The sequence below is a fragment of the Lemur catta genome, chromosome 10, assembly GCF_020740605.2.
Source record: "Lemur catta isolate mLemCat1 chromosome 10, mLemCat1.pri, whole genome shotgun sequence".
Lineage (NCBI taxonomy): Eukaryota > Metazoa > Chordata > Mammalia > Primates > Lemuridae > Lemur > Lemur catta.
In genome coordinates this window covers 79,274,065-79,299,218 of record NC_059137.1, presented here as the reverse complement: position 1 = coordinate 79,299,218, position 25,154 = coordinate 79,274,065, and the positions used below count along the sequence as shown (strand labels likewise).

The 25,154-nt window shown below is 34.5% G+C and overlaps 1 protein-coding gene across 3 annotated transcripts in view; it reads left to right on the top strand.

Annotated features, from left to right (window-relative positions):
* AGTPBP1 (ATP/GTP binding carboxypeptidase 1) overlaps positions 1-25,154 on the top strand; it is a 169,247-nt gene that overhangs the window by 39,502 nt on the left and 104,591 nt on the right. For all 3 annotated transcript variants that reach the window (XM_045562705.1, XM_045562707.1, XM_045562706.1), the window contains exons 4-8: positions 3,924-3,991; positions 6,212-6,275; positions 6,685-6,831; positions 11,068-11,199; positions 14,988-15,081. In XM_045562705.1, coding sequence (XP_045418661.1) covers positions 3,924-3,991; positions 6,212-6,275; positions 6,685-6,831; positions 11,068-11,199; positions 14,988-15,081 — 505 coding nt within the window. The remainder of the gene's footprint in view (positions 1-3,923; positions 3,992-6,211; positions 6,276-6,684; positions 6,832-11,067; positions 11,200-14,987; positions 15,082-25,154) is intronic.

The window sequence follows — 25,154 nt, the reverse complement described above, 5'->3', positions numbered from 1 at the left end:
GAAATTCATGAATTTTATGGTACTAAAAGTCTTAAATTGGGATAAGAAATTCTTGTGGAGTTACTTTTACTCTGATTAGGAGCAGAGAATGCATGTTTTTAGGATTCACTTCTGTATAAGGGTTGGAGAGTTGCGGGGGCTCACTTAGAATTCAACCTAAGTATGGAGAGAACTTTATTGTGGGTAAACAGTTTTATAGTTGATGAGTTAGAAGTTTCTATGAAGGAGATGGTAAGGTTTATATAATCCTTATAAAGCAAAGAGGAATACGAATATTAGGAAGTTATGGTCTGAAAGTGGAAGATTACAGGTTAAGATGTCAGAGGTGGAACAGTTTGAGGTCCTGAGAATGGCCATTGAGAGGGTTGATAAATTGGAGCAAAGTGGGAAGGATTTTGTTGTTGTGAGGTCAGGAAACTATGGAACTCTTGGTATTTGAGTGAATTATCCAAATTAACTTTGAAATCTCCAAAAAACTATTAATCTAACACCTAGTTTTCATTTAGTGTGAGGCATAAATGTAATGATGGTAGATGTTAATAACAAAGTGAGTTAGATGCTGCATTGTACTGTCTTCAAAGTGAGAGTGTTTTTCCTCTCCATGAAGTTTAAAATGTAATGGTTTGTTAGAAGTGGGGATCTCTTACTTCTGAATATGTACATGATATTAATATAGAAAAATGATTTGGCTTTAATGTTAAATCAGTGGCCTTAATATTACATCAAGGATACATTGGATATTTGAAACAATGGTTTATTTGTTTTCTTTTAAAACTTAATAGTTTTTGGTGGAGGCAGCTGGGCTGGGGAAAGAGTGAAGGATAGGTTGCATTGTCAGAGGAATCATATACGTTTTAAAAAGAAAAAATTTTACTACCATTGTGTTTTTCTTTTTTAATAGGTAAAAAAAGTTGTTATTCTTTTAAGCATTATCAATATAGTAGGAGAGAAGGAACAGAGATGAGCGGTGTTCAAGATCTTCATATCACTTATGGGTGTTTCTATTTTGAAAGATGTAAGGTTTTTGTAAGTTTAACAAAATTCATTAACAGGACCTGAGATGATACCTGATAGCATGAGATTGTTTAAAGATAAATATGACATCTAATCTCCAGCATATTTATTTTATAGGTAGTTGTTGATAGTTGTCATAAATAACATTATACTATAACCTTTCTGTAGTACATTTTTCCTTTTCTTCAATAACTCCTAATTTAGAGTAAGTTATTCAAATGGATGTCAGGTCTATGACATTGAACAGGATTTGCTTAGGGCAAAAATATGATGTTCTGAAGGCTTAGCCTGAGTTTTTTTTCCCATCCATGTTGATATTTTCCTTTCATGAGGGCCTCAGTGCTCATCATTCTGCTCTTAAACTCCCTTGACTATCTCTGTATGGAACACTGGCTTTGTTACTACGAGTCCTTCAAACTTTATTGTGAAGTGTGTACTATATTAAGAGTGGCTTGTGTTCTGTAGATCTCAAAATGTGAAATGCATGGCATTGCTGTCCTATATTAAAAGATTTTCTGGCATTAGTATTCAGGTTTGAAAAAGTTGGAGAGGGGCACCGAGTCTCTTCTGCGATAATCATGCTAAAAAATGATTCCTGTGACTCTTAGAATTGCATTAAATTAATGAAAGTCTGTAAGCTTTGGGTTCAGAAACACCTGGGTCACTTGGTCTGTTTCACTTATTTGCTCAATGACTTTGTATAGATTTCTTCTTCTTTCTCAACTTAAGTTTTTGACCCCTGAAAAGAGTAGTTTTTTTCCTCAGATAGTTAAAGTGAGGTATAAATGAGATAATGTAGGTAAAGTACATGAAATAGTAAATGTTAGTCCTAAATGTTGGTCTATGAGGTCTTTTTCCTCTCTTGTTATTCAAAGGAGAAGAATTATGAAGAAGCTCTAGAAACCTTTGAATAGAAATAATTTGTACTGTTTTCTTTTGTCCCAGTGAGAGGAAAAGGATCGTTTGGGTGATCTGGTCTCCAGATTCTCTTAGAAGTAGCTCTTCCTTAGTTTTCTTTATTTTGATGTGATTCAGAATTTTAAAATAGTATTAATACATAAAAACATTTGAAAATAGTACTAGGTTTTTGCTTTCACAATTTTTAAAAATTTCAGCATATTATGGGGGTACAAATGTTTAGGTTATGTATATTGTCCTTGCCCTCCCCTTCCCCCTGGAGTCAGAGCTTCAAGTGTGTCCATCTCCCAGACAGTGCTCATTGCACTCATTATGTATGTATATACTCATCCCCTACTCCCCCCTCCCATCAGCCCGATGCCTGATGAATGTTATTCCTATATGTACACTTAAGTGTTGATCAATTAAAACGAATTTGATGGTGAGTACATGTGGTGCTTATTTTTCCATTCTTGGGATTCTTCACTTAGTAGAATGGGTTCTAGCTCTATCCAGGAAAATACTTCAAACTATGCTACAAGGCTATAGTAACTAAAACAGCTTGGTACTGGCACAATAACAGGGACATAGACTAGTGGAACAGAACTGAGAACCCAGATATAAGACCATCCTCATATAGCCATCTAATCTTTGACAAAGGAGGAAAAAAACATACACTGGGGAAAAGAATCCTTATTCAATAAATGGTGCTGGGACAATTGGATAGCCACATGTAGAAGACTGAAACAGGATCTACACCTTTCACCTCTCACAAAAATCAACTCACGGTGGATAATAGACTTAAACCTAAGGCATGAGACTATAAGAATTCTAGAAGAAAATGTTGGAAAAACTCTTATTGACATTGGCCTAGGCAAAGAATTTATGAAGAAGACCCCAAAGGCAATCACAGCAACAGCAAAAATAAATAAATGGGACTTGATCAAATTAAACAGCTTCTGCACAGCCAAAGAAACTATCATGAGAGCAAACAGACAACCTACAGAATGGGAGAAAATATTCACATGCTACACATCTGATAAAGGGCTGATAATTAGAATCTATTTAGAACTCAGGAAAATCAGTAAGAAAAATTCAAACAACAGTATCAAAAAATGGGCAAAGGACATGAACAGAAACTTTTCAAAAGAAGACAGAATAATGGCCAACAAACATATGAAAAAATGCTCAACATCTCTAATCATCAGGGAAATACAAATCAAAACCACAATGAGATATCACTTATCTCCAGTGAGAATGGCCTTTATCAAAAACAGTAAATGTTGGCTTGGATGTAGAGAGATAGGAACACTCATACACTGCTGGTGGGACCACAAACTAGTGCAACCTCTGTGGAAAGCAATATGGAGATACCTCAAGGAGATACAAGTAGATCTACCATTTGATACAGAAACCCCATTACTGGGCATCTACCCAAAAGAACAAAAGACATTCTGTAAAAAAGCCATCTGCACTCGAATGTTTATAGCAGCACAATTCACAATTGCAAAGATGTGGAAACAACCCAAGTGCCCATCAATACTTGAGTGGATTAATAAAATGTGGTATATGTATACCATGGAGTACTACTCCTCTATAAGAAAAATGGTGATACAGCACCTCTTGTATTTTCCTGGATAGAGCTTTCACCCATTTTGATTAACTATTTTCTAGTTCTAATCATAAAGATGAAGAAAGAGGCTGCCATCAAGACTCCTACCTTATCCCCAGTTCTGGCATTTATTGGTTTTAAGATTTTAGATGGACAGGTAGGGAGACACTAGGTCATGACAGCAGCTGTGATGAAATGCAAGGAAGGTCTTGTTAACAGAAATCTGGAGGTCCCTACAGACTAGAATTAGCAACATCAGAGGGAAGAATATCTAGAAACCAATTTAGAATGTTTATTGGACCAGTGGAGAAGTTGTTGATTCTGCATTAGCTATATGTAACAAAACTGTATATACTTTGTTTTTATTTGTGTTTTAGAAATTTTTTTTCCTACTTTTCAGAAAAAACGAGGAGAGAAATGACAGCCAAAGGTTCTACAGGAATGGAAGTTCTGCTGTCAACGTTAGAGGTAAATCACTAATAGGCTTTAATTATGTAATTGCTAATACCAAGCAATACTGAAGAGAAAACATATATGAAATGTAAAAGTTTTATCTTAGAAGTAAAGCCAATAAATGAAAGTTTGTTTTGTGTTTTTAAAATATTATTTGGAATGGTGATATAAATATTCTAGTATGTATTAGGTGAATATTTAAGTATATTTTCCTATGATTATAATGATAAGTGTAAATTTTAACCCTAATATGCCATTCTAATTGGTTATAGAAATAAAATGTTAGCTGGAAATATATCTTTAGCTTAAAATAAGCGATCAACATTGAGAATGATCATTTATTGTATTGCGTTAGCTGATACATATTTGTGATTTGTTTTACTACATATATTGGGTGAGTAACTATATTATATCGATTATGATTGAATTTCTGTGCCAGTGTAAAAGTTTTGGGTGGGCCAGCAGGATATATTCAGAATCAGGATTCCATATTTTATTCAGTACGATGTTACAAGGACTGAGTTCATGTTTTTTTATAGGAAGTCTTAGCATCATAAAGATGTCATTTATCCCTAAATTGATCTGTCACTTTAGAGCAATCTCAATAAAAATTCCTACAAGTTTTGTTTCTAAAGTCCAAATGGGGGAAAAAAAAAGCAAAAATATTTAATAGAAAGCACATTTCTGAAAAGGAAATGAGAAAGGACTGTCCTCACCAAATATCAGAGAACATTATAAAGCTTCAGTAATTAAAATAGTTTAGAAAAAATTATGCCTGAATAGTAGATAGATACCAGTGTAACTGAATAGAAAATCCAAAACTAAATTTAAGTGCTTATAGTATTTAGTACTATTTAATAAAGGTAGCATTTCATATCAGTGAGAAATAGAGAGATTACTTATTGGTAGCTATCTGGAAAAGTATAACATTGGATCCTTACTTCCTGTATCTTATACCAAAATAAATTGTATATCAAGCAAAGATTTAGGCATGGAAAATGAAACTATACTAGAGGAAGCAAGGGGAGAAATTTTAAATAATCTTACAGCAAAGAAGGCTTTTCTAAGTATGAAAAAACAAGAGCTATAAAAGATTGATAAATTCAACCATGTTAACAAAAGTATGTTAAAAAAAACACCATAGATACTTGGAAAACTGAGGAAAAAATATTTTGACTCATAATTTATTTGACATATAATGAACTTCTACAATCAGTAAGGAAAAGAATCAATAGCCCAATAGTAAACCATGTAAAGGCTATCTATGCACAGTTCGCAGAAAAAGAAATACAAATGTAATTTGAGATTGAGCATTACCTTTAATAAGACAAATGTAACCAAAGGACAGTGTTTAAACATTTTCACCTATTAAATTGGTTGTCCAGACTTTGGGAAATAGTTACTCTTCTACAATGTTGATGGAAGTAATAATTATTCCATTGAGAACAATTTGGTATTATCTATCAGAATAAATGCCTGTATTCTTTGACTGAGAAATTCCAGGAATTTATCTCACATACAAGTGTACTTTACCACATACAAATATACTAAGTTATTTGTTGCAATTTTTAATAGCAAAATATTTAAAAGCAACCTAAATATCTTATGCGTAGGTGACTGGTTACATAAACAATGATGATATAGCCATATAATGGAATATATCTTGTAGCCCTTAAAAAGAATAAAGAAGCTCTTTATTTATTGATGTGTAAAATATCAAGATGCAAAATAATATCTATAGAGCAGTACCATTTGGAGAAATAAATCTGTATACACATGTATATTTACATGAATTTCTTTTATCCTTACAGAGAAATAAATCTGTATATACATGTATATTCACATGGATTTTATATTATCTTTGGCAGGATACATAAGAAATTGCCTTCTGAGAGGGGAGCTAGGTTATTGAGTAGTCACCATATATACCTTGTAGTGCCTTTTACATTTTGATTCATTTACAGTTTCTTTGGTATAAAGATGAGAAATTCAAATGACAAATTAATTCTTTTAATAATGTTGATATAAGCAAATAGTTCAAAATGATTTGTAAAAATTCTTAAAGGCCAAGAATCAGAGACTGAAATGATAAGATAGTAGTGGAAACCTGAATACGTTTATTACTAGAGAAACTAGAAAGGTAATTTGTCAAATATGGGTAGTTCCCAACAGGTACAAAAAGTTTGGGAGTCACAAATTTTACAATGTCTTAACAAAACAAATTATTTATTTCAGAACACAAAAGATCTTCAGACTATACTCAATATCTTAAGCATTCTTGTTGAGCTGGTGTCAGGTGGTAAGTTTTTGTTTCCTTTGGTCTAATTTCTGTTTGTAAACAGTGATCAACGATGTATCATGTACACTTTATTTGGAGTTTTCTAATACTCATAGAGAATATTCTGAGTACTGGAATTTAGAAACTGAAATGCCTTACTCTTTTGTTGTTGCTTTGTTTTTGCTATCTTCAAGTATCCCTCAATCTACCCCTGAGAGCCCTGTGTTTCAGAGCTTTGAATCTAGAATTTTGTGTTTAGTCTTTGTGTGCTTTTTTCTAACTAAAAAAATGAGATAAAACAAAATATGATTTTGATGATACTTGTTTGATTTTAGAAGTCATCACTTTTAATTATTTCTTGAATGCTAACAAGTAGTGATACCTAATGTGGGAAGATTTACTGTTTAAAATTTGTTTTGTAAATTTTTAGGTGGAGGTCGCAGAGCAAGTTTCTTAGTTTCCAAAGGTGGTTCACAGATATTATTACAGTTACTTGTGAATGCCAGCAAAGAATCTCCCCCGCATGAGGAGTTAATGGTACAGATTCATTCTATTCTTGCAAAGATTGGACCAAAAGGTAAGGATTTCACTTGTATCATTATCAAATCTAGAATAATCTTTGTAACATGGATTCTCTCTGCCTTGAAACTGCTCAATTTTTAAAAATTTTATATCTCATTAATTTTTATGGTTATGTAATAATTGTACATATTTATGGGGTACATGTGATATTTTGATACAGGCCAACAGTGTGTAATGATAAATTTGGGTACTTGAGATATCAGTCACCTTAAACATTGATTATTTCTTTGTGTTGAGAACATTCCAGATCTTCTCCTATAGCTATTGTGAAATATAAGGTAAATTGTTACTAGCTATAGTTACCTTATTGTGCTACTGAACACTGGATCTTATTCCCTCTAACTGTATTTTTGTACCCATTAGCCAACCCTTCTTTATTCCCCCCTTCCTACTACCCTTGCCAGCCCCCGGTAGCCACCATTCTATTCACCACCTCCACAAGATCAATTTTTTTAGCTCCAGCATATGAATGAGCACATGTCATATTTATCTTTCTGTACCTGGCTTATTTCACTTAGCATAATGTCCCCTACTTCCACCTATGTTGTTGCCAGTGACAGCATTTCATTTTTTTTCATGGCTGAATAATATTTTATTGTGTATATGTGACACATTTTGTTTATCCATTCATTCATTGATAGACACTTAGGTTGATTCTGTATTTTGGCTATTGTGATAGTACTGCAATAAACATGAGAATGCAGACATCTCTTTGATATATTGATTTTATTTCTTTTGGATATATACCCAGCACAGGGATTGCTGGATCATATGGTAGTTCTGTTTTAGGTTTTTGAGGAACCACCATCCTATTTTCCATAGTGGCTGTACTAATTTACATTCCCACCAACAGTGTATGAGCATTCCCTTTTCTACACATCCTTGCCAGTATTTGTTACTTTCTATCTTTTTCATGATAGCCATTTAGACTGGGGTGAGATGGTATCTCATTGTGGTTTTGATTTGCATTTCCCTGATGGTTAGTAGAGTTGAACATTTTTTCATATTCCTGTATATTGGCCATTTATATGTCTTTTGAAAAATGTTAATTCAGATCTTTTACCCATTTTATAATCCAATCATGTGGTTTTTTTTTTTTGCTATTGAGTTAAGTTCTGTATATATTCTGGTTATTATCCTCTTGTTGGATGAATAGTTTGTAAATATATTCTCCTGTTTTGTAGGTTGTCTCTTCACTTTGTTGATTGTTTCCTTTTATGTACAGAAGCTTTTTAGCTTGATGTAATCCCATTTGTCAATTTTTGTTTTGGTTACCTATGCTTTTGGAGTCCTAGTCAAGAAATCTTTTCCCTGACCAATGTCCTGAAGCATTTCCCCAATGTTTTCTTCTAGAAACTGCTCAGTTTTTAAAATCTGAAATGCTACTGCTTTTTCTTGGATGTAGGAATGAAATGATTTTTTATAGTCAACTAGTGACATGCAGGAATTGGGAATCCAAAATTCATGAGGAATTAGTAGAAAAAAGAAAAATCTGTTAGAATCACAAGTATGTTTTGGGGTGTGTGTGTGTGTGCCTGCTTATGTATGTGTGTAAAGGGAATGTAATATGGATATTGTGAAGGGTAGAAGGAGGGAGTATGGATGGGAATGTTTTGAGGAACATGGAGGTAAAATATGTCATTGCTTTTCATTAATAGTCACATTTGTGCTGCACAGTCCCAATGCTCAGGAAACTTACACTCAAGAAGACTAAAGTAGAAAAAATTACAAGACTGATTATTATAACAGTGAGACATGCAAAATATTAAAAAATACCAATTGAGTAAAATGGGATATAGAATCAAGGAAGAAGCATATTTAGGTTAGGTTAACAGAGGAACCTATCCTTTGAATAGAACTTGTGTTTAGTTTACAGTTGTTTACCTATACAAAGATTAAAATGATTTCCTAAACTCTTAGAATTGTGGTTTAAGAGTTTTACCATTGCCTTGTGGCATATATATGAGTTTTAAACTTTGAAGTGTTTGGCTAAAATGCTTATTTTAAAAAGTGAGGATATATGTGTGCATAGTTTGTGTATTTGTATATATTTCATGCATATCTTTATATATTATATAAATATTTAACCTAGTACTTTTAACAGGTGTTTTATAGAAAGGAACTGTGTGTGACTTTAATTTTCCAGGTGTATTAGGGGCCTAAAGACTTAAACATATATACAGTTTATTTAAAAAATATATTAGCTGTCTCTTATTTTTCTGTAACTTGTGTTTGAGATTTTTGTGGAGAATGAAAAGTAAAGTAAGAAAACCTTATTTATTGATCAATATTGTTATCTCATTCTTCCTCTTCTAATTAGAACCATGTTATCTTTCTTCGAAATTAAGATATTGGTGTGTGTATATATATGTGTGTATATATATATATATATATATATATATATATATATATATATATATATATTTTGAGACAGAGTCTCACTCTGTTGCCTGTGCTAGAGTGCTGTGGCATCAGCCTAGCTCACAGCAACCTCAAACTCCTGGGCTGAAGTGATCCTACTGTCTCAGCCTCCCGAGTAGCTGGGACTACAGGCATGCGCCACCATGCCTGGCTAATTTTTTCTATATATATTTTTAGTTGGCCAGATAATTTCTTTCTATTTTTAGTAGAGATGGGGGTCTCACTCTTGCTGAGGCTGGTCTTGAACTCCTGACCTTGAGCGGTCCTCCCACCTCGGCCTCCCAGAGTGCTAGGATTACAGGCGTGAGCCACCGCGCCCAGCCTATTTATATTTTTAATATACCTTTTAAGGTATGTCATCTTTATTTTATTTTCTCCTGTATATTCTTTTAAATTTGTGCTATTTCCATTACTATTTGCCCTAGTTTTCCATTTTTATGTCATTCAGGGATATTGTACAGTAGTTTCTTGAGTGATTTTCTATCTTTTTTTTCTTGTGAGATGAGAGTAATTTTCCTTCAGGAATATTTTGTTCTTTTGACTTAAAATTCTCTCTGTTTGCTGGTCCTGCTTATTACTTTCTTTGTTTAAATCTTAACATTCTTAAGTCCTCATTTAAATTTTTTCTGTTTTAATCTCTTTGTGAGAATAAAAATCAAGAACTCTTCTTCTCTTCCTTTTCTATGTTAAGAATTATATCCCTTTAGAAATTTATTTGAAAATATTTGCCAGATTATTTTCTACATAGGCTGCCCATTTGTCATTAATTTATATTCTTTTATAAGTCAGAAAAGAATATGGTTCATATATTAAGTAAGTAATATTGATAATGGACATTTAGATTCTTTTTTTTTTTTTTTTGACACTAGTCTTGCTCTGTTGCCCAGGTTAGAGTGTAGCTCAAACTCCTGAGCTGAAGTGATCCTCCTGCTTCAGCCTCCTGAGTAGCTAGAACTACAGGCATGTGCCACCATGCTTGGCTAATATTTTATTTTTTGTAAAGTCAGGGTCTCTATGTTGCTTAGACTGGTCTCCACCTCCTTGGCCTCAAGTGATACTCCCGCCTTGGCTTCCCAAAGTTCTGAGATTATGGGCGTGAGCCACTGTGCCCGTCTGACATTTAGATTCTTTACTGTTACCCTTACCTATGTGATGGTGTTTCTGGGAAATATGTTGAACTAGACAGACTTGTATGTCTAGTGGATTGGGTAAGTCCTTCCTTTTATGACAGTCTAAATGTTGGGATACTCTAACCACCTTCTCCTGTCCTATCCTCCTACCGGTCCCTTAGTACGTTCTTTCAAATCATGTTTCAAAAGTATAAGGGATATTTTGAAAATCATATGAAATGATTATAATTATTTTGGGTCAGCTTTGTATTTCATAATATCAGTTCATATAATTATAATTATTATTATTATTTTTGAGACAGAGTCTTGCTCTGTCACCCGGGCTAGAGTGCCATAGCGTCAGCCTAGCTCACTACAGCCTCAAACTCCTGGGCCCAAGTGATCTTCCTGCCTCAGCCTCCTGAGTAGCTGGGACTATAGGCATGTGCCACCACACCTGGCTAATTTTTTCTATTTTAAGTAGAGATGAGGTCTCGCTCTTGCTCAGGGCTCAGACTGGTCTCCATCTCCTGAGCTCAAGCAATCCTCCCACCTCGGCCTCCCAGAGTGCTAGGATTATAGGTGTGAGCCACCATGCCTGACCCATCTTATAAACTTAAAGTATCATTGCTTTGTGATATCTTCATTTCATTCAAAGTTATATGTGAATAAATTGTTTTTCTTTCTTTTTTTTTAAACAGATAAAAAATTTGGAGTGAAGGCAAGAATTAATGGGACTCTGAATATAACCCTGAATTTGGTCAAACAGAATTTGCAGAATCACCGGTTGGTTCTACCTTGTCTTCAGCTTTTACGAGTATATTCTGCTAACTGTGAGTATTTGAGTGGCTTTTAGTTAACTCAGTGTTGTAAAGTTACATAAAATGAAAATTTTAAAGTATCTTAATTCTGTAAACCTCTAATATTTGTGGAAAAGGAGAGAGAAGATTTAATGTGGATCATTGTAACTCCTAACTATAACCACAACAAAAGTGATGTGGAATAAAATGTAAGTTGACACGATCTTGAGAATTCTCACAAATTCCCCCAATTTGTAAAGAACTGGAGTGAGGGGGATGCATAGGCAGCCTGTGGAAAGGATGTGAAAGACTATGAGGGTAATGGTGGCTGGAAAAACTGCTGTACCTCTGTAGATTTTCACAGGTGAGAGGAAAGCTGAGAAGGCAGACACGCAGTAGCATAGTCACGTGGAGCTATTAATAATTATCTTTAGCAATCAGTAGGAAAGTAGCAGAAAAGCAAATACGTAGTACAGGAGTCTCTGAGGAAGCTGGGGAGAAGAGGGATCACAGAGAGAGAGACTGAGGTAAAATGTCTCCCAAAACATACACTCTCAGTTACCAACATTAAGTCCCACTCCATGAGGTTCTGACTGTGAAATTGGAGTGGTTAATGAAAGAACCTAAAATTGTATTGTAGAATATATGTTATTGCAGAGTGTCATTGTAAAATAATGATCAAGTATGTGTTTATGTGTGTGTATACATACATTTATGTGTGTATGGCTGTGTGTGTGTATATCTATACCTCAACGGTATAGTTAAAAGTGTGCTCAGAGGAAAGTAGCTCTGAACACTTACATAATCAACACTTTCATAATTAAAAAAATAAGGAAATGAATGAATTTGATATCTACCCAAAGAAGTTAAAAACAGAGAAATAAACAGAAGGAATGTAGATAAATGAGCTAGTAAGGAAAAAATGAAAAATATGCATTAGAAAATACTAGGTCACTAGATAGGAAATGTCCAATTTTGAATCAAAAGTGTTGTTTATTATATCTCAAACAAGAAGCAGTACAGTTAATGAAAGTATGCGCCTAAGCTATCAACACAGCTTTCCTATCTTAAAGGTAGCTTGTTTATACCAGCAGCTAAGAAACCTGGAGAGTCAGTGGTGATGAAATCACAAAAGTTATTTTCCATAGCTATTTCCATAGAATTGAATATGTTTCCTTGAGGTCCAAAGCCTGGAAGAAGTGGTAGTCAGTTGGTGCAAGGTCTGGTGAATATGGTTGATGACAGAGAGTTTCCAAGTTCAGCTGCTGTAGTTTGAGCAGCGTTGTTTGTGTGACGTGGTTGAGTGTTGTCTTGGAAGAAGTTTTATTTTTTAAATCAACTATTTTTCTATTAGGTTACTAAGTATGAAATGTCCAATTTCCTTAAATACTAAGTTTGACAGTTGATTATCTCTGACATTTCACTTTGACACTTCTAGTTTTATTTTTATTGTGAAGGTACATCCTCAGTCTTGCAAACGCACGTTGCACTTCAGTGTTTATTGCAGTATTATTCACGATGGCTAAAATGTGAAATCAGGTTAAGTGTTCATCAAGGGACAAATGGATAAAAAAGATGTGGTGTATGTACACAATGGCATATTATTTTAGCCATGAAAAAGAAGGAAATTTTGTCATTTGCAGAAACATGGATAGATCTGGAGGACATTATTTTAAGTGAAATAAACCAGGCACAGAAAGGCAAATATTGCATTTTCACACTCATATATGGGACCTAAAAAAAATTGATCTCAAGGAGGTAGTGAATACAATGGTGGCTCCTAGAGATTGGTAAGGGTGGTGGGAAGGGGTAATGAAGAGGTGTTGGTGAAGGGGTAATTCTGTTAATAGAAGGAAAAAGTTCTAGTGTTTAATAGTGCAGTAGGGCACCTATAGTTAACAATAATTTATTATATTTCAGAATAGCTAGAAGTTTTCAAATGCTCCCAACATAAAGCAATGATAAATGTTTCAGGTGAATCATGTCCCAGTTACTCTGATTTGATCATTATATGTTGTATGTTTGTATGAAAATATAACATGTACTCCGTGAATATGTATAATTATTATGTATCAATAAAAATGAGGCAAAAAAACTGTATTGAATTAAAAATAAAACAGGTAAGCCACCAAATACTCTAATCAAAGAACAAGGAAGATGGCACAGATATTGATATTAATAAAATCAGAAGGGATAATGGAGCAATAAACAGATACAGAGGAAATTAAGATCATTCTACAAAACATTAGGAGCTACATTTTTGGTAATATTTTATTGAATTTCTAGCCTTAGAAGGCTAGAAAATGGCTTATCTGTAATTTAAAAAATTTTTACTAAAAATATTTTTTAGAGATGGAGTATCACTGTGTTGGCTAGAGTTCAGTGACTATTCACTGGCTTGATCATACATAATACTCTACAGCCTCAAACTCCTTACCTTGAGCCATCCTCCTACCTCAGCATCCTGAGTAGCTGGCACTACAGGGACCTGTTACCACGTTTGGCTCTACATTTTTTTTTTTTTTTTTTTTAAAGATACAGGGTCTTGCCCTGCTGCCCAGGCTGGATTGCAGTAGCTCAGTCATAGCTCACTGCAACCTCAAACTCTTCCACTCAAGTGATCATCCTGCCTCAGCCTCCCGAGTAGCTGGGACTACAGTGTGCACCACAATGTCCAGCTAATTTTTAATTTTTTTGTAGAGACAGGATCTTGCTATGTTGCCCAGGCTGGCTTCAAATTCCTCAGCTCAAGTGGTCCTCCCTCCTTGGCCTCCTAAAGTGCTGGGATTACCGGTGTGAGAGCCACTGCACCCAGCATTCTATAATTTTTTAAAAATTATATTTGTTCAGAATTGAAAATGTTAGGCATAGTTTCCTGGTTAGGTAATTGTTTGCATTTTCCATGTGAAATACTAAAATTGTTCTCTCTTTTTCCCTACTACAGTTGCTTTAATTAAGGTCCTCATTACCTCTCACAGCCATTAGACCACAGCCTCCTAATGTGTCTCTCAAAACCATCTTCCCCAGAGTGCTGTGAGTTCTGACCTGTTTATTAAAGTTGCAGATCTGCTTTATTGTTCCTTTTGGGCAATTCCTTATAGCTGGAAGAATTAACAACTTCTAGAGCCCTTCATAATTTGTTTCTTATCTCTTTTTCCCACCTCATCTTCGTATTTATATGTCTCTTTTTGATACTATGTGTTTTAACAATATGGAACTACTTGCACCCTTGCTGTTGTCTTCGTTCTATTGTCTATGTTATGCCAGTCTTCAGAACTATTCCAGAACAACATCTACCCCTTTATTCCAACTCCCATCCTAGCTAACTCATACTCATTTTTAAAGTGTGAACCTAGGCATCATTTTCTCCAGAAATGCCTCTGTTTCACTCTGAATTAGGAACTTCTCAGTGGTGTAACTCAAATAGTCTACAATTCTTAATCTATTTGGAAAGTAATTTAGTAATTATTTGTTTATTGTTTCTGTCATTCTCTCTATACTATGTTCTCTGAGAGCAGAGACTATTTGTCTCTAAATCCTCATAACCTGATATTTATTGAAGAAACAAATGGAGCAATGGAAGTATTTTTTATGATAGCATTTTTTTGCACATAACTTGTTTCAGAATTTTCCTTTACTTCTAATAAAAAACAAAGCAAAAAAATCTCTTTAAGTGTTGAGATAAGGTGGACTTTCAGAGTGATTTGAGTTCACATTTACTAAACAAATTGTATATGTTTTTGGCTTTGTATCACTAAATGTACACATTTTTAGTTATTGAAGTTGTAAAATCATTTTGCATCTTTTTCTCGCCCTCCCAGCTGTGAATTCAGTATCCTTAGGGAAAAATGGAGTTGTGGAGCTGATGTTTAAAATCATCGGACCCTTTAGTAAGAAGAATTCAAGTCTTATGAAGTGAGTAAATGTTTTGACTATGAATAGATATATGTGCTTTATTTACTCTGGGCCCGTTTGTCTTGATATTTAGGGTGAGCAGCTTGAATTAAATTGTATATGGAGTTCTTTCTTAGTTCCTAAATAGTGATTTTTTATCATGATAAAGATTTTCTTTAGCATAAAGTTTAATCTTCAAAAACATATCAAAATTAAATAATTTTAAATTCATTAAATATAGTGTTTATAGGAATTTAGACCTTGAACATCACTAGATACTATAAGAGGAAAATAGATGATCTTCATTCAGTAACATTTATTGAGTGCCTACTATATTCCCCACTCAATTCGTAATCTTCTAATGACTGCCTCCTTCATTCTCACAATTACCTGAACATATCTTAAATTTATACTAAATTTATATTAAATTTTGTCAAAATTATGTCATTCTTTTTTTCTCTCATCTTGAGGGGTGTGTGTGTGTGTGTGTGTGTGTGTATGTGTGTGTATGTTTTCATTTGTTCACAGGCCTTTCAACCTCAGAAAATGAAAATGGTTTCCAGTTACTTGGTTATATTTAGTATTTTGTTAAGCCATTTTATAGGTTGTTTTCAAAAAAATTTTTTATTGTGGAATTTTTCAAACACACATGAAACGGAACTCATACTATATTATATAAAACTAACTGAATTAATTCTGCCATTTTTGCTTCATTTATTTCTCCTCCACACTTTTGTTTGTTTTTCTAGGGTACTTTTCAGAAATCTCAGAAATAGTCAATTTTCTTTGACTGTTATCATTTCTTTCCTAAATATTTCAGTATATAACTCTACTAAATAAGGACTTAAAAAAACCTCACAATACTATAATCATATCCAACAAAAGTATTAATTTCTTAATCTGAAATCTCATCTGGGTTCAGTTTTCTCCAGTCATCTCAAAATTGCTCTTTTACAGCTGGTTTGTTTGAATCAGAATCCAAACAAGATACACACATTATTCCTCATTATATTTAGGACATTTCCAAACCTACACAAAAGTAGAGAGAACAGTATAATGAACTGTGATGTACTTGTCACCCAATTTCAACAACAATCAAAATTTTGTCATTTTTATTTCATCTTTCTTTTCTCTGTTCTTAGTTCTTCCTGGAGTATTTTAAAGCAGGTATCAGCCATTACATTTGATCTGTAAATTCTTTAGTATGATCACTATCAAATACAGACCTTTTTTCATTTAGTGTTACCACATATTATTTCTGTGCCCAACAATATTCATAATAATTTCATAATATTCGATATTTTCTGATTATCTAAGAAATGCCTTTTTCATAATTGTCTTATTCAAATCAGGGTCCAAATAAAGTTTATACATTCTATTTGATGGCTGTGTTTGATAATCTTTTAAAATGAGTAAAAGTCACCTTATTTTTTTGTTCTATTTGTTGAAGGACCTGGGTGATAACGTCTTTTAGATTGTCCTACATTCTGGATTTTTATCCTGGGGTCATTTACCATATAGGTTTATCCCTCACATTTTCTGTAGACCAATAGAGCTAGTGGCTTGATTAGATTCGAATTTTTTTTTTTTTTGTCAAAAACATTTCATAGGTAGTGCCAGGTACTTTGTTTTAAATCACTTAAGATGATTGATTTGAGGTGATCTGCCCATCAGAAATGTTCCCATCCACTTTTCACTTAATGACTTAGCAGTCATTCATGACATTGCTTATATCTGTTAGGGGTTACAAAATAATGACTTCTCTACCTTTTTATTTTTCTGTATTTATTAGCTATGAGTCTTTTATAAAGAATTTGTCCACATGAATTATTTGATTAAGTTTTACTCTTAAATAGATAGGACTCAGAGCATTTCTAGTTTTTTTACCCTTTCTTAATAAAGGTCAAAATATTTTTAAATACTTTGGGAGCTTACTTGCACATATAATTATTTACTAAATATAATTTAGTGGATGACTCAACATATTTCCTTATGCAAAGATTACACACAATCCTAGAGCATCTGATGAAATGTAACAAAGCAAATGAAAAACGTTTGTATCACAATCAGTAGAACCAATTTCCAGAATTGGTATGGTATAGTGGTTTAGAGTGGGCGCCGGAGGTAGACAGACCTGGATTTGCATGTTAGCTCAGTTACTTACTTGCTCTGTGATACGAAATAAGTTATTCAACCTATTATGTACCAGTTTCCTGTTTGTAAAATGGTAATAATATTAACACATCCATTATAAGGTTATTGTGGGGATTTAATGAGCTAATTCCTGTTTGGCACAATGCCTATATTATTGTAAGATAGTTTAGGTAAGTAATGTAGTAATGTGAGTATGAATGAGTACTAGCTAATACTAAAAGTATATGCTTATTTTTAATTTATGTATAATTTCTCCCCTTAATATGCACAGTATTTTATCTTTTATGTAATGGCCATGATTGCCTACTTAAGATATGTATTACTCTACTGTAACCAAGTTACAAATCTAATATAAAATATTCCTAGGAGAAATGGAACATGTCAAAAGTTTTACTGTAATATACCACATGGGTTATATCCACAACCATGTAGAAATCAGTGGATCTAAAACTTGTTTTTATTTATTTATTATTTCCAAATATTAATTAAGGGGGTACAAGTGTTTTTGTTACATAATTACCTTGTATAATGCTTAAGACAGGGCTTTTGGTGTCCCCTTTACCAGAGTAGTGTTCATTGTACTGATTTAGGTACGTTTTTAATCCTGCATATCCCCTTCCACCCTCTCCCCTGCTTGGTTCTCATGTGCTTTATATCGCCTTGTGCCCATTATACCCATCTGTTAGCTCCCACTTACTATTGAGAACATAGGGTGTTTGGTGTATGGTGTTTACTTTCCTGAGATACTTCACTTAGGCTAATGGTTTTAAGTTCCATCTAAGTTGCTACAAACAACATTATTTCATTTCTTTTTATAACTGAGTAAATTCTCCATGGTATTCTATACCACATTTTCTTTATCCAGTCGTGAATTGATGGGCACTTAGGTTGATTCCACATCTTTGCAGTTGTCAGTTGTGCTGCAGTAAACATTTGAGTGCAGGTGCTTTTTGATAAAAAGACTTCTTTTCCTTTTGGTAGATACTCAGTAGGGAAATTGTGAATCATATGGTAGGTCTACATTTATTTCTTTGAGGAATCTCCGTACCTTTTTCCATAGAGGTTGTACTAATTTGTAGTCCCACCAACAGCGTATAAGTGTTTCTTTCTTTCTTCATCCATACCAGCATCTATTGTTTTTTGACTTTTTAATTATGGCTATTCTGATAGGGTATCTCATTATAGTTTTATTTTGCATTTCCCTGATAATTAGTGATGTTGAGCATTTTTTTCTTATGTTTCTTCCGTTCATGTCTTTTGTCCACTGTTTGATGAGGTCGTTCGCTTTTTTCTTGCTGATTTGTTTGAGTTCTTTGTAGATTCTGGATATCAAGTCCTTTGTTGGATGTATGGTTTATGAATATTTTCTCCCATTCTGGAGGCTGTCTATTCACTCTGTTGATTATTTCCATTTCTGTGCAGAAACTTTTTAAATTAAGTTCCATTTATTTATTTCTGTTGTTGCTGTATTTGCCTTTTGAATCTTAGCCATAAATTCTTTGCCTAGGCCAATGTCTAGAAGAGTTTTTTCTACATTTTCTTCTAGAATTTTTATGGTTTCATGCCTTACATTTAAGTCTGTATTTAATTAAATTAATTATTGTATATGGTGAGAGATAGGGGTCCTGTTGCATTCTTCTGCATGTGGCCATCCAGTTTTCCCAGCATCATTTATTGAATAAGGCTTCTTTTCCCCAGTGTATGTTATTGTCTGCTTTTTTGAAGATCAGTTGGATGTAGTAGGTGGTTTTATTTCTGGGTTCTCTATTCTGTTTCATTGGTCTCTACTTTTATACCTGTACCATGCTGTTTTGGTAACTATAGCCTTGTAGTACAGTTTAAAGTCAGGTAATGTGTTGCCTCCAGATTTTTTCTTTTTCTTTTCTTTTTTTTTTTTTCAGTTAAGATTGCTTTGGTTATTTGGGCTCTTTTTTGGTTTCTAATGAAGCATAGAATTATTTTTCTAGATCTGTGAAATATGACTCTGGTATTTTGATGGGGGTTACGATGAGTCTGTAAATCACTCTGGACAGTATAGACATTTTAACAATGTTGATCATACCAATCCATGAGCAGGGGATGTTTTTCCACTTGTCTGTGTCATCTGTGATTTCTTTCATCAGTGTTTTGTAGTTCTCCTTGTAGGAATCTTTCACCTTCTTGGTTAAATATATTCCTGGATATTTTATTTTCTTTGTCACTATTGTGAATGGTATTGAGTTCTTAATTTGACTCTCCACTTGACTGTTAATTTATATATAGAAGTGCTACTAATTTGTCAACATTGATTTTGTAACCTGACACTTTGCTGAATTCATTTATTAATCCAGCAGTCTCGGTGACATCTTGAGAGTTTTCTAGGATGCTATCATCTTGTCAGCCAACAGGGATAGTTTGACCTCCTCTTTCCCAATTTGGATGCCCTTTATTTCTTTCTCTTAACTGATTGCTTTGGCTAGGACTTCCAATACTCAATTTAATAGAAGTGGTGACAGTGGGCATACTTGTTCCAGTTATTAGGGGAAATGCTTTCAACTTTTCCCCATTTAGGATGATGTTGGCTGTTGGTTTGTCATATATGTCTCTTATAATTTTGAGATATGTTCCTTCTATGCCTTGTTTGTTGAGGGTTTTTATCATGAAAGGGTGTTGGATTTTATCGAATGCTTTTTCTGCATGTATTAAGGTGATCATATGATCTTTGTTTTTGTTCCTCTTTATGTGGTGATTCACGTTTATTGATTTGTGTATGTCAAACCATCCTCGCATCCCTGGGATGAAACCTACTTGATCATGGTGGATTATCTTTTTGATGTGCTGTTGAATTCTGTTTGCTGGTATTTTATTGAGGATTTATGCATCTATATTCATAAGGGATATTGGTCTGTAGTTTTCTTTTTTTGTTGTGTCCTTTCCTGACTTTGATAAAAGGGTGATACTGGCTTCATAGAATGAGTTAGGAAGGATTCCCTCCTCCTCTGTATTATGAAATAGTTTCTGTAGGATAGGTACCAGTTCTTCTTTGTAGGTCTGTTAGAGTTTTGCTGTAAATCCATCTGGTCTGGACCTTTTTTTTGTTGGGAGATTTTTTTATTACTGCTGCAGTCTTGCTGCTCACCTATTGGTTTATTCAGGATTTCTATTTATTGGTTAAGGGTTGGCCAGTTGTGTGTTGTAAGAATTTATCCATTTCCTCTAGGTTTTCTAGCTTGTTTGTGTAGACATTTTCATAGGATTTGCAGATATTATGTTGTATTTCTGTGGCATCAGAAATGTCTCCTTTTTCATTTCTGAGTGAGGTTATTTGAGTCCTTTCTCTTCTATTTCTGGTTAATTTGCCTAGTACTCTATCAATGTTGTTTATCTTTTCAGAGAATCAACTTTTTGTTTCATTGATCCTTTATTTTTTTGGTTTTTATTTTGTTTAGTTTTGTTCTGAGCTTTGTTATTTCTTTTCTTCTGCTGGCTTTGAGTTTGATTTGTTCTTCTTTTTCTAGTTCCTTGAGATGTGACATTAGGTTGTTAATTTGTGGTCTTTCTGTCTTTTTGATGTAGGCATCTAAGGCTATGAATTTTCCTCTTAGGGCTGCTTTTTCTGTATCCCATAGATTTTGGAAGCTTGTGTCCCCTTTGTCATTTGGTTTGAGGAATCTTTTGATTTCCATCTTAGTTTTATTATTGACCCAAGGATCATTCAGCAGCAGATTTTTCAATTTCCATGACTTTGTATAGATTTGAGAGTTTCTCTCGGAATTGATTTCTGGTTTTATTTTGCTGTGGTCTGAGAAGATACATGGTGTGATTTTGATTTTTTTGAATTTGCTGAGACTAATTTTGTGACCTAAGTTATGATCAATCTTGGAAAATATTCTGTGTGCTTATGAGAAAAATGTATATTGAGTAGTTTGGGGGTAGAATGTTCTATAAATGTCTGTTAGGTCCATTTGTTCTGTAGATCTGTTTAAGTCTAGTGTTTCTTTATTCATTTTCTGCTTTGATGGTCTATTTAGTTCTGTCAGTGGAGTGTTGAAGTTCTCAACAATTAAGATGCTACTGTTTATTTCTTTGCTTACATCTAGAAGAATTTGCTCTGGGAACTCCTGTGTTAGGTTCATATATATTTAGGATTGTTATGTCCTCTTTTTGAATTGCTCCCTTTACCATTATATAATGATAATATATTTTTTTACCATTGTTGATTTAATGTCAATTTTATCTGATATGAGAATGGATACACCTGCTCACTTTTGGTTTCCATTTGAATTAAGTATTTTTTCCATCTCATTGCCTTCAGTCTGTGTGAGTCCTTATGATTTAGATGTATTTCTTGAAAAAACAAATAGTTGGGTTGTGGTTTTTCATCCATTTGGCCTATGTTTTTTTTAACCCATTAACTGCTATGTGAGTTGTATTTAACTCACACTAGTTTTGAGCCTGGGGCCTCATGAAGCAAAACCTGGGCAAAACCCTGCAGTTCATTCATGGAAATTTTACTTTTTTTTTTTTTTTTTTTGAGACAGAGTGTCACTTTGTTGCCCTGGCTAGAGTGAGTGCCGTGGCGTCAGGCTAGCTCACAGCAACCTCAAACTCCTGGGCTTAAGCAATCCTACTGCCTCAGCCTCCCGAGTAGCTGGGACTACAGGTATGCGCCACCATGCCCGGCTAATTTTTTCTATATATATTTTAGTTGGCCAGATAATTTCTTTCTATTTTTAGTAGAGATGGGGTCTCGCTCTTGCTCAGACTGGTCTTGAACTCCTGACCTCGAGCGATCCACCCACCTCGGCCTCCCAGAGTGCTAGGATTACAGGCGTGAGCCACCACGCCCGGCCAGAAATTTTACTTTTTGATGTTCTTCTTATTATATTTCATATTGACAATTTAATTCTAAAAATGATTAAATGAGTAGAAGTCAATCAATTTCATTTTTCTATTTATGTTTACCTTTAAATTACTCTTAAGCCTGACACGTCAAGAAAAGCACTTTACCCTTATGAACTGTTTTTCATGCTTTCACATTATTAATTTTCAAGGTTTTATATTTTTTATCAAAAAAACATTGAAAACTAAAAAATAATAAATTTTTCATTAAATTAGAAAAGATTGGTTTATTTTAGTTTTTATTCTATTTTCATAATAAAACACTGTGGCTCCAAGGAAAAAGTTTTTTTTCTCTTGTGGCAGTCATGTTAAGTGGGGCATTCAGATGTTCACCTTGAGTGTTAGTATTGATGTCTGGGATGCTATTCTGTGAAATGTGTTGGATGATACCTTATGTTTTGTTTTCCCTCCTGGACTATTGTGAGCAGCACTGGGGAGGGCTGCCAGTCAGGGAGCTCATAGTCTGAGCACCCCTTGGTCCTCTGCAGGTCTTTAAGAGGAAAGCCATGAGCCCTTCTCTCTTTGGAAACCTAGGTGTGGTGGGCACACCAACAGAGGGGAAGCAGCTGCTCCTGAGAGTCCTGGATCAGTTGTCCCTTGGGGCACCTGTTCCTCTTGGCAGCAGTGGGTGGTGGAGGGGTGGGGGAAGAGGAGAGTTTCAATGAAGGAGAGCTGGCACTCTGTACCTATTTATTCTTCTCCCCAAAAGGCAGCCTACCTGGAATGTCCAACTCTGGGATGAGACATTTCCCCTGGGACCTACTGCTTCCTGTAGTTACCACAGTCTGGGCAAGAGTTGGGAAATGTTTGTGTGGGGACTAGTAACAAGTAAACCGAAGGACTTTCTGGGGAGGACAAAGGCACACAATGGGTGGAGAAGCAGTATGACACCCACCACCTTGGCTTGGGTCTGTGGTGAAGGGTCACAACCCAGATGAGGGTGGCAACCCAGTGCTCTGTTCTCAAGAAGCTCCCAGTTCACTGGTAGCAGCAGCTTTTGGGCTTGTGAGGGTAGAAAAACTCTCCAGAAGATTGGGAGCCTGCAGTCTGCCAGAGGTGTTAGGGGAGGGGAAACAAAACCCACACCTACCCTTCCCATGGGACTCCAAGTTCCTCAGGGATTGATCTCTGCCAAAATCTTGCTCCTTCTTGTTGTGCTCCACAACTTCCCATGGAATCTCTGGTAGGTTCTGGCACTTTTCCTTCAGAATTACACCTGAGCTGTGTTTTGTTTTGTCTAAAACTTTTCCTTCTTTCTGAGATGATCTGGCAGCTGATGTCCGTTTTGCCTCTCCCCTCTAAAACTTCTGAGAAAAGAATACAGTTATATAAATTATCTTTTCATTCTTTTTTCTGTTTATATTTTAAGAAGAAAAATTATTTTTTGCTTTCTTTTTACTTTAAAAAGAATAAGCCATTTATTGACTAAATATCTATATCTTGATCTCTTGTCCTTTTTAGTAATCTGAGGGTCTTCCCTCTAATTAACTAAAAACCACTCAAACGTATAGAGTTTTCTAGTGTAGTTCTTTCTTCCCTTAAATAATGCCCTGCATTTAATGGGAGGAGGACTGAGGGAGATTTATGTTTGAAGGGTGATGCTTCATTTTAGGATTTCCTTTCCTTGCCAGTTTTAGGTTTTTGATTTAAAACCGTTAATCCAGAAGGAAGCAACTCAGGAAGTTATTGTAACTATGACCTCTTGAGGTTTGGAGGTCTGCCAGGATTGATGATTCCCCTCCCCCAATTTAAAATAGATGTAACTGCATGAGTACCTGTAGACGTAAGCTTTACTTCTTTCACTGCTCCTAAATGAATAACCCACAGACTGCTTTTTGAGTTATTGATGGTTGTATTATTCTGTGTGGGAAATATGAAGATTGGCCAAATATATGAGGAAGTATAAATTATTGATACTAAGAAATTTAATCAATTAACATAAACTATGTAGTTTCAATAAATCTAATTATTTTGAAGTTCTTTTATAATATTTATAAACTCATACTGGTTTATAAGTGTCATAAAATCTCAGAAATTCCTTTGTACTAAAGATTTTTAAATACCTCTTAAGTAATGTTTTGGTAAAAATATAAAGATGACTTTGCACAAACTTCATAATTTCTTTTGATCTAGTGGAACTATGGAACAAATGCAGTGGGCGTTGGCATCAGAAGTTCATATCCCTGCTTTCCAGTGTTGAAGAATCAATATCAACAGAAAAAAACATGTTATAGTTTTATGATTAGAAACTGCCAGAGCATTTTAATTTGGTTCAAACAGTTGTAAACATCTGCCATCAGGGAGAAAAACTTTCTGGAAATACTCTAAGATTTTTATACTTTTGAATAAAGAATTAACTGTAGACGAGAAAATCCTGTGATTTCATTGCAAGTAACTGCATCTAAGATACTGTATTAGTTTCTTAGGTTTGTCATAGCAAAGTACCACAAACTTGGTGGCTTTAAAACAATAGAAATTTATCGTCTTGCAGTTCTGGAGGCTAGAAGTCCAAAATCTACTTGTCAGCATGGCCATGCTTCCTCCGAAACCTGTAGGGGAGAATCCTTCCTTGCTTCTTCCTAGCTTCTGGTGGTTTGCTGGCAATCTTTGGCATTCTAGGCTTGTAGCTATAGCATTTCAGTGTACGCCGCCATCATCACATGGCGTTCTCCCCTTTTCCCTCTTTTTGTAAGGACACTAGTTGTGTTGTGTTAAGGGCCCACCTATTGTAGTATGGCCTCATCTTAACTAATTACATTTGCAATTACTCTGTTGCCAAATAAGGTCATATTTAGAGGTACTGGGATTTAGGACTTTGCTGTATTTTCTTGGTGGACACAATTCAACCCATTAACATGATTAACATTAAGTTAATTGTATTATTAATACTTACTAGTAAGTACAAAGTGTGAGCTTTCACTGTGTCCTATGTTAGCTGAGTCTTCACTTTACGTATTTTGCACAGTCTTACACAAATTTTGACTTCTATCTATATATAGAGGTAAATGTTTAGGTGGGTCTTGATAGTCTCTATAGTAAAACAGTTGACAAAGAGACTT